The sequence below is a fragment of the Ovis canadensis genome, chromosome 1, assembly GCF_042477335.2.
Source record: "Ovis canadensis isolate MfBH-ARS-UI-01 breed Bighorn chromosome 1, ARS-UI_OviCan_v2, whole genome shotgun sequence".
NCBI classification, from domain to species: Eukaryota; Metazoa; Chordata; class Mammalia; order Artiodactyla; family Bovidae; genus Ovis; species Ovis canadensis.
In genome coordinates this window covers 35,614,780-35,627,650 of record NC_091245.1, presented here as the reverse complement: position 1 = coordinate 35,627,650, position 12,871 = coordinate 35,614,780, and the positions used below count along the sequence as shown (strand labels likewise).

The following is a 12,871-nucleotide window of genomic DNA, read 5'->3' as shown; positions in this document are numbered from 1 at the left end:
TTTCTTTCTCCCCTCCAAGAGTCTGTTTTCCCAGTCCTGTGGAAATTCAGTAATCAAATCCCACTGACCTTCAAAGTCAGATTCCCTAGGGATCCTCATTGTCTTTTCCTGATCCTCAGGTTGGGAAGTCTGATGTGGGGCCTAGAACTTTCCCAGCAGTGCGAGAACTTCGTTGGTATAATTGCTCTCCAGTTTGTGAGTTGTCCGCCTGGCAGCTCTATGGTGAGGCTAATGGTGATCTGCAAGAGGACTTATGCCATACACCGCCTCCCAGCACTGCTGTTGCCAGAGGCTCTGCCCCTGCAGCAGGCCACTGCTGACTCATGGCTCAGGGAAGCCCGATGTGCTGCCTCCGTGGGGTGGAAAAGATTCAGACAGGACTGAGGGACTGAACAACTAATTGGCAAGAGGAGAGGAAAAGGCGGGTCATGGAAGGCTAAAGTGGACCAGGTGCCAAGGGAGGCAAGGAGCAGGGCTCACTTGAGTGGAGGGGGAAGAGAGGAGTAGAGGTGGGAGCAGGGAGGGACAGAAGAGGAAAGGAGGGAGGGCAGGGTCTGACAGGAAGGGCGGGGCGGGGGCTGGACATGGGAGGAACGCATGGTGCAGAGAATACAAATTCACAGGTGCGAGGACCTTCCTTGGCTCTGATCGCTGAAGAGGAACCAGACAGCACAGCCATGCTGGAGGCGCTGGGCTCCCTGGTGGCTGCCCTCTGGACCACACTCCGTCCTGGCACTGTCCTACTGGGGGCCTTTGTCTTTCTCCTCTTTGTTGATTTCCTCAAAAGGCAGCACCCAAAGAACTACCCGCCAGGGCCTCTGCGCCTGCCCTTCGTAGGCAACTTCTTCCACCTGGACTTGGGGAAAGGGATTGTGGTTCCTCAGCAGGTAGGAGCAGGCAAAAATGCCCAAGTGCATCCTGACCTGCAGGACCAGGGCCACTCTGGGTACTGAGGGTGGGAACATGGGAATTCTGAGGCTAAAGTGGTCACCCGGGTACATCCTGCCTCTCTCTTCTCCCCAACAACTGGCATGATTCAACCGGTGCTTTGTAGGGATGAAATATTGTTAACTGTTTACTATTTAAGTGTGCTAGACAAGATATGCTTTGGGGGGAAGGTGGTGGTGCAGGTTTAGTGTACAAAACAAAAAGAGCTTCTTGGTCCATCTAGGTGATGGACAAAGTGTGAATATTGAATTGTAGCACTCAAACGAAGCCTCACATGCTGCCAGGAGCTTTGTTGCTGTTTAGTCTTCTCTAGTACCACAGTTCAAAGACATCAGCTCTTTGGCATTCGGCCTTTTCTGTCATCCAGCTCGTGCATCTGTACGTGACTACTGGAGCTTAGTCATCTGCATATTTTCTCGCATGTCAGGGATCCTTGGATAGAGTATGGTTCAGAACCCACTCTGCATCCTCCGTAAATCTTTTTGATTGACCAAGTGACCCTTTGTCTCTTTGTGTTTTTTATTGGAGCCTCAAGTGTAACAGACACAATATGTATTTTAAATCATTTAGTTATGTCTTTTTACAGATTACCAGGACATTCTATTTAGAGCATAGTCACTTTGTCTTTTTAATATTATTATCCCTGGTGGGGGGAGGGGGGAATGCTAAGCCTTCGCTCTTAGAGCTTCTGTTTCGCATGTGTAAAATGGTGCTACTGCTACCTAAGTCCTTACCACTTTTCAGCTACATTGTTCCCATCCCTACCAAGACAGAGCCCGACCTTCAGGCTCCTCCATCTGCAGTCACTCTCAAGTATTCATTTAAAAATGTCATCCTCTGCCTAGGTTTTCTTAGTGCTTCCTGCTGCTTCCCAGAGTTCATATTCCTTAGGAAGCCACATGGATCCCTTCTTGTAGCCTCTTTCCACTTTATAGTCTTCTCCCCTCAGGGCTCCCTAACGGTGGCCACCCTGAATTCCTTAAAATTCCCTTCAACACCCTATACTATCTCAAGAACCTCTCCCAATACTCTCTCTTTTTTCCTGCCTCTCAGGACAGGGACCTTCATGACAGGCAGCTCTGTGGAAGGTGGTTGTGATGAGGAAATAAAAGGAATGTTCAGTGTTCAGTGTTAGCTGGCGCTCAACAATTAATAGGTCTAGTTCCCTAGGAATGCCTGGAAAAGTTTAAATGCAAGCCTGTGTTACAAAGTTCAGATGCAGATGACTTTACCGGTTTCTGGAAGAAACACCCCATTGGTATCACTAAGTGATAGGATTAGTATTTAGAATATTAAAGTCCTAGACCGATGCCCTTTTTAAGAAATGTGTTCTTTTTCAAGTATTGTGAAATATTCTTGTTTTCTTTCTGTTAATAAATTCCAACTAGAGTCCATTAGGACAGACGGCATACACTGTGTGATTTCAACCTTGAACAAATATGTAAAGGTTGATTTTATGACCCATGATAGATACTTGAAACAATATGCTATTGTTCAGAGGAGTGTTCTGTACTCTATGTCAGGTAGACCTTATTAGATGTTTGTGTTGTTTAAGTGCGTCTGTACCCTTGTTGATTTCTTATCTACTAATTCTAGCAATTACTATAAGAGTCCTGATATCTGCAACTGAAAAATACAGGTTTGTCAATGTGTTTATTCATTTCTGGTGTGTCGTGTTGTATGTGTTAGTCGCTCAGTCATATCCGACTCTTTGTGGCCCCATGGACTGTAGTCTGCCAGGCTCCTCTGTTCATGGAATTCTTCAGGCAGCAATACTGAAGTGGGTTGCCCTTCCCCTTTCAGGGTATCTTCCCGACCGAGGGATCAGTCATGTCTTCCACATTGCAGGCCAGATTTTTTACCATCTGAGCCACCAATGAATTTGGCAGCTCTTTTATGGCATACACACAGACATTAAAATTGCTATGTCATCTCACCCACACCAGGAGCGTGCGGCAGCCGGCGACACCTCCCTCTTGCCTGGGCAGTGGCCCAGGAGCCTGTGCATCCTATCCCCCCACCCCTGTTGCACTGTGTGGACCCAAAGGTGTATTAAACTCTTGACTGCAGCTGAAAAAAAAAATTGCTATGTCATCTTGGTAAATTGGTTATTTAATTATTACATAATGTCTCTCTTTATCTCTGATGACTGTCTTTGCCTGAACTTTATCCTATATCACTACAACAGCTCTCCTTTGGTTAATATTTGCATAGCATATGCTTTTCCATTCTTTCACTTTTAGCATATTTATATGATTATATTTGAAATGAATTTTTGTATAACTTGTAGGTGGATTGTTATTTCAGTCTACCATGCTCTCTTTTGATTGGTGAATTTAGATCATGTATATGTAGTGTATTTTTTGATGTGTGATCACTAAAGTCTACTGTTTTATTATTTGTTTTTCACTTTGCTTTCTATTCTTCTATTTCTCCTTTCTTCTCTTACTGTGAGTCTCTTAAACATTCTGCAAGAACCCCATTTTAGTGTATCTGTAGTGTTTTTGAGTACATCTCTTTGTATCCCACTTTAAGTGCTTGCTGTAAAGCTTACAGGCTGTGCATACATAGCTTATTGCCTCATCTGATATTGTTTCCATTTTAAGGCTGAAGAAACTGACTGAAATCTGTCAAATTGTTTGCCTGTTATTCAAAATTGATAATGATCAAATAAGGACTTGCACCTAAGACTATTTGAACCCTACACACAATCTCTATTAGGCTACCTGACTTTTCTTGATATAGTTAATGAATACTTGATTTATTCTAAGGTTCATTTATCCAAGAGACATTGATGAAGTGCTTATCATATGACAGGTATAGTACAAGAGAGTGTATGATATAATGTGTGGTATAACCCACATTTGGGTAACCAAATGAAATATCATTAGGTGGGTTCACTGTGATTGGGAAGCCGTGGGATAACCTCTGTAGAATGTTGAAATACATTTGGCTGAACTTGAAAGGCATGTTATGCAAGTGGTTATATAAAGTGGAATAAAGTAGACAGGAGATTTTTAAATAGGGGAAAGTGACATGAGCTAAAACAAAGGGACAGAGCAGTGAAGAACAGGCCTATTTGTTTGGCATGATGAGAACCTTCCTTATTTTCTCCCCATTTTTTAAACTCTCTCTGTCATAGCTATGTGGCTTATTGAGAGAACATTCTGGAAATATGAAGAAATCTTATTGGCTATGGTGGGGAAATGATAGATAAGGTAGATAATTGTAGTATGAGGATATACATCAGGCTGCTTGTAACAAAAAGATTTCAAAATACAGTAGTGGCAAAAGGTTGAAATGTATTTGTCTCTCACAAGTAGAAATAGATGTAGGCAGGAAGACCAGTATAACAAGGCTGCTTTGTACCACAAGGTCATCTGAAAACTGCAATGCTTCTGTCTTACTGCTCTGGTCCTGCAGCAGTGTCATGTACTGTAGGAAAGAGGAAAGAGGAGAATGGGAGATGATGAGAAGCAACTTTCTTTTAAGGACAGGACCTAGAAGATTCACACATCACCGCTACTCACATCCCAGTGGACTCATGTGAAATTGATAAGAAGTAATGTGGCCCCTTAACCCTAGGGAATTCATCACTCAGAAGAACAGAGAGTATCTCCATGCTTTCATTTAAGGATGAGTCATATAGAGGAAGCTAGAGAGAGCCCTTCTTTATGCTCATTAATTAGGCTCTATATCTCTGTGCCTCTTTTTCTGGGAGCTGGGAATAAATTCTAGGATTGTTATAAGAATTAAAAGTCATGAATATCACTTAACTGCCAGAATGCTGAGCACATAGGCGATTGTTATTTCTATATCTACCACCCTCTCCCATTCTTCAGAACTTTATAGTAACAAATTCAAGGAAAAGCCAGTTGTTGGTTGCATAGCAGGCATCACTTGTCTGGCCTGATCACTGCATGGGCTCTAGCCATCCAGTCTCTGGGCACTTCTTCCAAATCCTTTCACTAAAATACACTTCCAAATAGATCAAGAACAATAAATAATTTATTATTAATTTTAGTATTATGATCACTATTTTTGCTGGCCGAAATCTAGACTTTCTTTCTCCACTGAAGCCAAATAAAAGAGAAAGACAGGAGGATATAGAGAGTTGGCCTTAACTCTCAGCCAACAGAGAGGGGAACACAGTAGGCTCAAGCCTCCAAAAGGGTGCCTGTCCTCTGCCCCATGAGGAGCCTTCAGTTCTATCACTCAGCCATGTCCAACTCTTTGCAACCCCATGAACCACAGCATGCCAGGCCTCCCTGTCCATCACCAACAGCCTGAGTCTACCCAAACCCATATCCCTTGAGTCCGTGATACTATCCAATCATCTCATCCTCTGTGTCCCCTTCTCCTCCTGCCCTCAATCTTTCCCATTATCAGAGTCTTTTCCATTGAGTCAGCTCTTCATATCAGGTGGCCAAAGTATTGGAGTTTCAGCTTCAGCATCAGTCCTTCCAGTGAATATTCAGGACTGATTTCCCTTAGGATGGACTGGTTGGATCTCCTTGCAGTCCAAGGGACTCTCAAGAGTCTTCTCCAACACCACAGTTCAAAAGCACCAATTCTTCAGCACTCAGCTTTCTTTATAGTCCAACTCTCACATCCATACATGACTACCAGAAAAACCATAGCCTTGACTAGACAGACCTTTGTTGGCAAAGTAATGTCTCTGCTTTTTAATATGCTGTCTACGTTGCTCATAACTTTCCTTCCAAGGAGTCTTTTAATTTCATGGCTGCAGTCATCATATGCAGTGATTGATTGTGGAGCACCCAAAAAAAATTAAGTCAGCCACTGTTTCCACAGTTTCCCTCTCTATTTGCCATAAAGTGATGAGACCAGATGCCATGATCTTCATTTTCTGAATGTTGAGCTTTAAGCCAACTTTTTCACTAACCTCTTTCACTTTCATCAAGAAGCTCTTTAATTCTTCCTCACTTTCTGCCATAAGGTTGGTGTCATCTGCATATCTGAGGTTATTGATATTTCTCCCAGCAATCTTGATTCCAGCTTGTGTTTCTTCCAGCCCAGCGTTTCTCATGATGTACTCTGCATAGAAGTTAAATAAGCAGGGTGGCAATATACAGCCTTGATGTACTCCTTTCCTGATTTGGAACCAGTCTGTTGTTCCATGTCCAGTTCTAACTGTTGCTTCCTGACCTGCATGTAGGTTTCTCAAGAGGCAGGTCAGGTGGTCTGGTATTCCCATCTCTTTCAGAATTTTCCACAGTTTCTTGTGATCCACACAGTCAAAGACTTTGGCATAGTCAATAAAGCAGAAAGAGATGATTTTCTGGAACTCTCTTGCTTTTTCCATGATCCAGCAGACGTTGGCAATTTGTTCTCTGGTTCCTCTGCCGTTTCTAAAACCAGCTTGAACATTTGGAAGTTCACGGTTCACGTATTACTAAAGTCGGGCTTACAGAATTGGAACATTACTTTACTAGCTTGTGAGATAATTGTGCAGTAGTTTGAGCATTCTTTGGCATTGCCTTTCTTTGGGATTGGAGTGGAAACTGACCTTTTCCAGTCCTGTGGCCACTGCTGAGTTTTCCAAATTTGTTGGCATATTGAGTGCAGCACTTTCACAGCATCATCTTTCAGGATTTGAAATAGCTCAACTGGAATTCCATCACTTCCACTAGCTTTGTTCATCGTGATGCTTCCTAAGGCCCACTTGCCTTCACATTCCAGGATGCCTGGCTCTAGGTAAGTGTAAGTGATCACACCATCATGGTTATCTGAGTTGTGAAGATCTTTTTTGTATAGTTCCTCTGTGTATTCTTGCCACCTCTTCTTAATATCTTCTTCTTCTGTTAGGTCCCTACCATTTCTGTCCTTTATTGTGCCCATCTATGTGTGAAATGTTCTCTTAGTATCTCTAATTTGCTTGAAGAGATCTCTAATTTTTCCCATTCTTTGTTTTCCTATATTTCTTTGCATTGATAACTGAGGAAAGCTCTTATCTCTCCTTGATATTTTTTGGAGATCTGCATTCAAATGGGTATATCTTTCCTTGAGGAGACTAGGGGCTTATATAAGATAAAGGTTCACAGTCATGAGTTGATGATGAAGACAGGTGTTAGCATTTTTTTATTTTTTCTTTTTGCATTGTTTCCAAAACAGTCATAGACTGGGGTCACTGACCCAGTAATTGAGTCTGGCAATTTGGTGGTCCTGTGGCCTTCTTTCTGATATGTAAAAAAGAACTACAAGGGGAGGAGAGCATTGGAAGCATGAACACCAGACAGAGGATGTATTTAGCATAAAGTCAAAGGAAAACAGGTGTGAAATGTAGCTCCTGCAGAGAGCTAGGTGACAGAAAAGTAAACTTGGTTACAGTTGTTGAATTAGGAGGGCAGAAAAGCAACCTTAGTTATGGACATGCAGATTTAGGAACAGTTGGGTGGTGCTAGTGATAAAGAAGACTTCCCTGGTGGCTCAGACGGTAAAGCATCTGTCTACAATGCGGGAGACCCAGGTTCGATTCCTGGGTTGGGAAGATCCTCTGGAGAAGTAAATGGCAATCCACTCCAGTACTGTTGCCTGGAAGATCCCATGGACAGAGGAGTCTGGTAGGCTACAGTCCATGGGGTCGCAAAGAATTGGATACGACTGAGCTACTTTATTCATTCATTCAGTGATAAAGAAACTGCGTGTCAGCGCAAGAGATATGAGACATGGATTTAATCCCTGGGTCAGAAAGAGCCCCTGGAGGAGGGCATGGCAACCCACTCCAGTATTCTTACCTGGAGAATCCCATGGATAGAGGAGCCTGGCAGGCTACAGTCCATAGAGTTACACAGAATCAAACATGACTGAAGCAAATGTGCATGAGTGCACACACCCATGCAAAGTAAAAAATAGTCAGGATGTTCAGGTCTGCACACTGTTGTCTTATCTTCATTGTTTTCAGGAAAGGGAAAGAAAACTCATTCCTCTTTTTTCCCCTTCTCACTGCAACACTGTCACCAGAATCCTAAATTGTAATCGCTGTCATTTTATACATTTTGAAATTGAGGCAGAGGGAATTTAAAAAGCTTGACTAAATCTCACACAGAAAGTAACAAGTGGAAGCTGAATACAAAGGGATTTGTATGGCTTCAAAATCCAGTCTCTGAGGCACTCACCTTACCTCATCTATTCAGGTTTCTACATACAAGCAAAACAAGGTCTAAAGTGTTCCACTTGACATTAAGACAGCCTTGGTCCAGCTCACAGTACCTTGCCAGCCTGTATCCCATCTCTCTACACAGTGAGAGCTATTTTTTCCGGGAACCTATCCTAGCCTCTGGGTCCCTTATGGGTCTGTGACACAGCCGCACACTCTCCCTTTCCCTTTCTTTCCCTTTGGTCCATTACTCTCATTCCCACTTTCACGCCGTCACCTCCACGAAGCTCTAAGGTCCAGCACCATCTCAAGTCCATGTTTCTGTCCTTAAATCTTACATAATGCCAGCACCTTCCCTCCGGCCACCAACAGCTCTGTCACATTGGCTAAGTCACTTCTCCATGCCTCAGTTTCCTTACTAAAACATGGATAAAATCATTAGTACTGCAGGGTGGTGTGAAGGAAGTGAGATAAAAGGTGAAAGCCGTTTGCATGGCACCCAGGAACTGTGGTTGTCTATGAACACTGCCTTTCTTCTGCACATCATCCGTGTGCTCTTGTCCCATCTATCCCCTTGAGCCAGTGCATGCACGTCGCTTTGCACACAGAGACCATTCATTCCCCACGTTATAGAGCGGCTGTCTGACAGGACCCAGGGCACAAAGTGCGTTTCACATTCTTGTTCTCATTCCTCCTCACAGAAACTATCTGGGTTCTGGAGTGTGGGGTTTCCCAGCACGCCGTTCTGCTTGTGGGATTTTGTTCCCTGTCCAGTGATCATGCCTGGGTCCATGGCAGTGGAAGCCTAGTCCTAATCACTGAAGTGCCAGGGAGTTCCCCCTCATAGAAACTCCAAGGGAGGAACAGTTTTCTACCTTTCACAGCTGGGGAGCTTAGGCTCCAAGAAAAGTGAAGCAACTATTCTGAGATCTCAGTTGTCAATCACAGAGTTAAGATGACTCCAGAACTAGTGTTCACTTCTCCATATCTAGTCCCTGAATCAGAGTGACTTTTTTATCACCTAGAACCTGTTGAGGAAGGGGACATTCTCTTGTGATTAAACAGATACTATGCACTAAGAAGTCCATGCTTGATAGGTTAGTCTTCAACTAAACATCTCTGACTTCTCTGGTGAGTCACATGTGCTGAATTCTCTCCATTCACTAAATTCTAAGATGCTTAAGATAAGAGACCTTTGTTTACTTTATTATATTTTTATGCATTATTCACAGGTCACATAAGCTCACTCAATTTAAGTAAGTTGAACATATGAATGGGTTTTATAGTGAATGTCTATGTCCTCTAGTGGATTTGGTGGAAGTCTAGATGCAGCCCAAGATGCACACACAGACACACAGCTTCCACTCATTACAAGCCTCCCCTCCGCACTCCCCTGGACCCCCGTCGCAGCTCCGCACATTCTCCATCCAGGACACATAGACAACTACATACCCAACTGTGACTCTTCTATTTTTCAGATTGTGAAGAAATATGGGAGTATTATTAGGCTGGATTTTGGCGCAGTTCATTCCATTCTTATAACTGGATTGCCCTATATCAAAGAAGCCCTTGTCTACCAGGAACAAAACTTTGTAAACCGCCCCATGTTACCTATTCAGAAACGTATCTTTGACAATAAAGGTAAGTTCCATGACCAAAATAAGAAGCATATATTTGATATTCCTGTGGCCTCTGAAAGTGTTTCCAACACTCCCAGGACCAGGCCCCTCATAGAATCTCTGCCCCTCAAGGAAACCGAGTGGCCCCATTTCTTGTTGAAGTCACCTCCTCAGGGAACCTGGCCGGGTCAGCTCTAAGGTCAGGGATTTAGGAGAAGTGGCATCACCTGCATGAATTCACTCTGGATGTTTTGATAAATATGTATCCTCATCACTCAGTGATGTGATGTGTTTTTTTAAGAAGAAGAAAGGCAATGCTGTGTTCTCAGTCTTTCTTCTATTTTCTCATTCAAATCTTCAAATCTTGTCCCCTAGGAAAATATGTAGATCAGCTTCCTCCTACTGACTCTGTGATCCCTTCTTGCCTCTAATTCCTTGTGCTCTGTTATTAAAGCTGTGCCTCACAAAGTATCTCGAGCTTTCTGTCAATGGGAGAGTTTGGCATGAGTACTTTAAAAGATCATAAAATAAACTTGGTAAATGAACTTATCTTTTCAAAATTCTGAATGAAAAGCTAAAATCTATTCTTCTACCAAAGCACTCTTTTTTTCCCCTGGGGCTTTCTCAATTCCTCTTTGAAATATTGCATCTATTAACTCTATGTCTCTATTTATTCTATGTCTGTAATGTGAACCTAGTAGCTGGCTCTAGTGATAAAACAGTGAGCAGAACAGACAGAATCCTTGGTTTTCTATAACTTACAAGTGATTAAAAAAGATGGTATCAATTACACAAATAATTTAATGCTATGAGTGTTATGAAGTGTTACGAAGAGTAGGGTTCATCTGTTACGGGTATGTAATCTAGTCCTGAGACTCAGGAAAAGCTAATGAAATTAAAAACAAGTAATAAAGTGAAGAAGCAATCCAGAAATCCAGTGATGAAGGAATCCAGAATAGAATCTGAGAAGTCTCTCAAGTGGGAAGAAGGACAGTGAACTGAGGAATTGAAACGGGGCCAGTGTAGTACACACAGGGATTAAATGGAGATAATTAAGTGGAGGTAAAGCTGGGGAGTTTGGCCAGAAACAGTTCATGCAAATTCTTGTTAAAGATGTTGTTTTTATCCTGATAACAATGGAGGCTCCTGAATGGTTTCAGTAGAGAAAGGAATCACCATATTTACATTGTATATTTTAGAGACTTATCTAAGCTGCAATGTCAAGAATGGAATAAAAGGCTCAAGAAACTATGGAGACTTGGAGGCTAGAGAAGGTGGTGGCCTGGATGAGGGAGGTGGCAAGAAATGATAGCACAGTAGGTCAGACCAGGAAGGTGATTGTGAAGATACATGGATTTAAGCTGCTCGGGAGGCAAATCCAACAGGACATGATGACCTAGACAGAGGGATAATGAGGTGCCGAGGTAGACACCCAAATGCGTTGGTATAGGAAAGAAGGGACATGTGAAGGAGGACAGATGTCGGCTGGCCTGGGTGGGGAGTTGTATGGAGCAAACCATGAACTCAGCCATTGATATGCTGAGGGTGAAGCCAGGAGAGACAAGCAGCAGGGAATTGTGTATGCACCTGAAGCTGAGAGACAGTAGCACATGTTAACTCTCAGTAGATGTCATTTGAAATTTTGGAGTGGAGATTTCCTAGAAATGGAGGACAGGGTAAGAAGAGAAGAGGCTTCAGACCTAATCTTGAAGAGCTCCATCATTTCAAAATTGGATCAAAGAAGATAAGTTAACCAAAGGTATGATAATTTCTCTGAAGTCAGAGAATTAGCAGAAAAATCTGGAGAGTGTGATGTTCTGGGCTCCATTGACAGAGTGTTTCAAGAAGAAAGCATCTCATGCTGCTGAGACATCAAGATGAAGCTGAAAAGGATCCTGGATTGAACAGTGAGAAGAGCCGTTTCACTAAGGTGGTGGAAGCCAAAGGGAGATATTAGAAGGAGTTGAAGTGTGAGATGAAATGAAGAAATAAGGGGACGGTGGCCTCACCAGTGTTATAAAATAAATACCGTTATTTGACAGCATATTAAGACGTATTCTTTTTCCTTTTTCTGTGGTATTCTTTCTGCACAGTGTTCACATTTCTTTGTTTTTGTGGGTGGGTGATTTATTTATCTTTTTAAGATCTTTTCTCCTTATGAGGATTGATTTTGTCTAATCCATAAATTCATACTTAGTATGTAGCATAGCAAATTCTTAAATGTGGTTATGTGATAAGTAATCAGAGTGTGGGTTTTGGAGTCAGGCAGACTTGAATTGAACACGTGTTCAGGTGCATGCTAAGTTTATGACCTTGTAGAGTGTAGATTTATCCTTTGAGCCTCATTTTTCTCATGATCAAAATTGGAAGGCTGATTTGTCAGTACTGGTTATACTTACATCATAGAGATTCTATGAGTACTAAATTACATAATGCATTAGAAATGCTAATGTGCCCAGCATTGCAAGCAATCAGTAAATTCAAGCCATTATGTCCATTGCTTAGGGATTATTTCTCTGAATAATTTTCAAGTGCCTAAAAGTGCTTCTCCTTCCTTCCATCTGATATGTTATCACCCATGGACCTTGTTGCCTTGCTTTTCATAACATTGTATTCATTTTCCCAGGCTTGATCAGGTCCAGTGGCCAGGTATGGAAAGAGCAAAGAAGGTTCACCCTGACAACTCTGAGGAACTTCGGTTTAGGAAGGAAGAGCTTAGAGGAACGCATTCAGGAAGAACTCACCTACCTCATCCAGGCAATAGGAGAGGAGAACGGTGAGCGGGTCGTAGGACAGATGCAGGGACTGTGGTTCATGCTTTCACTAACCAGAAGCTCATCAATACCTACATGTCTGTCCTAATATCAGCACTCTGTAGGGTACTGGGGTTGTAGTCTTGGTGGTGGTTCTGTCTTTATGTCATACATCATATAGAGTAGACTTTTATTGGAATGAAAAAGAAACCTATATGAAGGCTCTATCTCTTCTCCTGCCTCCAGGACAGCCTTTTGACCCTCACTTCATAATCAACAATGCCGTTTCCAATATTATTTGCTCCATCACCTTCGGGGAGCGGTTTGACTACCAGGATGATCAGTTCCAGGAGCTGCTGAGGCTGCTGGATGAGGTCTTGTGTATACAGGCATCAGTGTGCTGCCAGGTAAAACAGTTCACATTTCATGTC

At 42.7% G+C, this 12,871-nt stretch overlaps 1 protein-coding gene across 1 annotated transcript in view; it reads left to right on the top strand.

The window, feature by feature from the left end:
- The first annotated feature begins 278 nt into the window (after positions 1 to 278).
- LOC138442062 (cytochrome P450 2J2-like) overlaps positions 279 to 12,871 on the top strand; it is a 35,171-nt gene continuing 22,578 nt past the window's right edge. Inside the window, exons 1-5 of the mRNA XM_069592930.1 lie at positions 279 to 450; positions 624 to 887; positions 9,547 to 9,709; positions 12,314 to 12,463; positions 12,687 to 12,847. Coding sequence (XP_069449031.1) covers positions 678 to 887; positions 9,547 to 9,709; positions 12,314 to 12,463; positions 12,687 to 12,847 — 684 coding nt within the window. The 5' untranslated portion in view covers positions 279 to 450; positions 624 to 677. The remainder of the gene's footprint in view (positions 451 to 623; positions 888 to 9,546; positions 9,710 to 12,313; positions 12,464 to 12,686; positions 12,848 to 12,871) is intronic.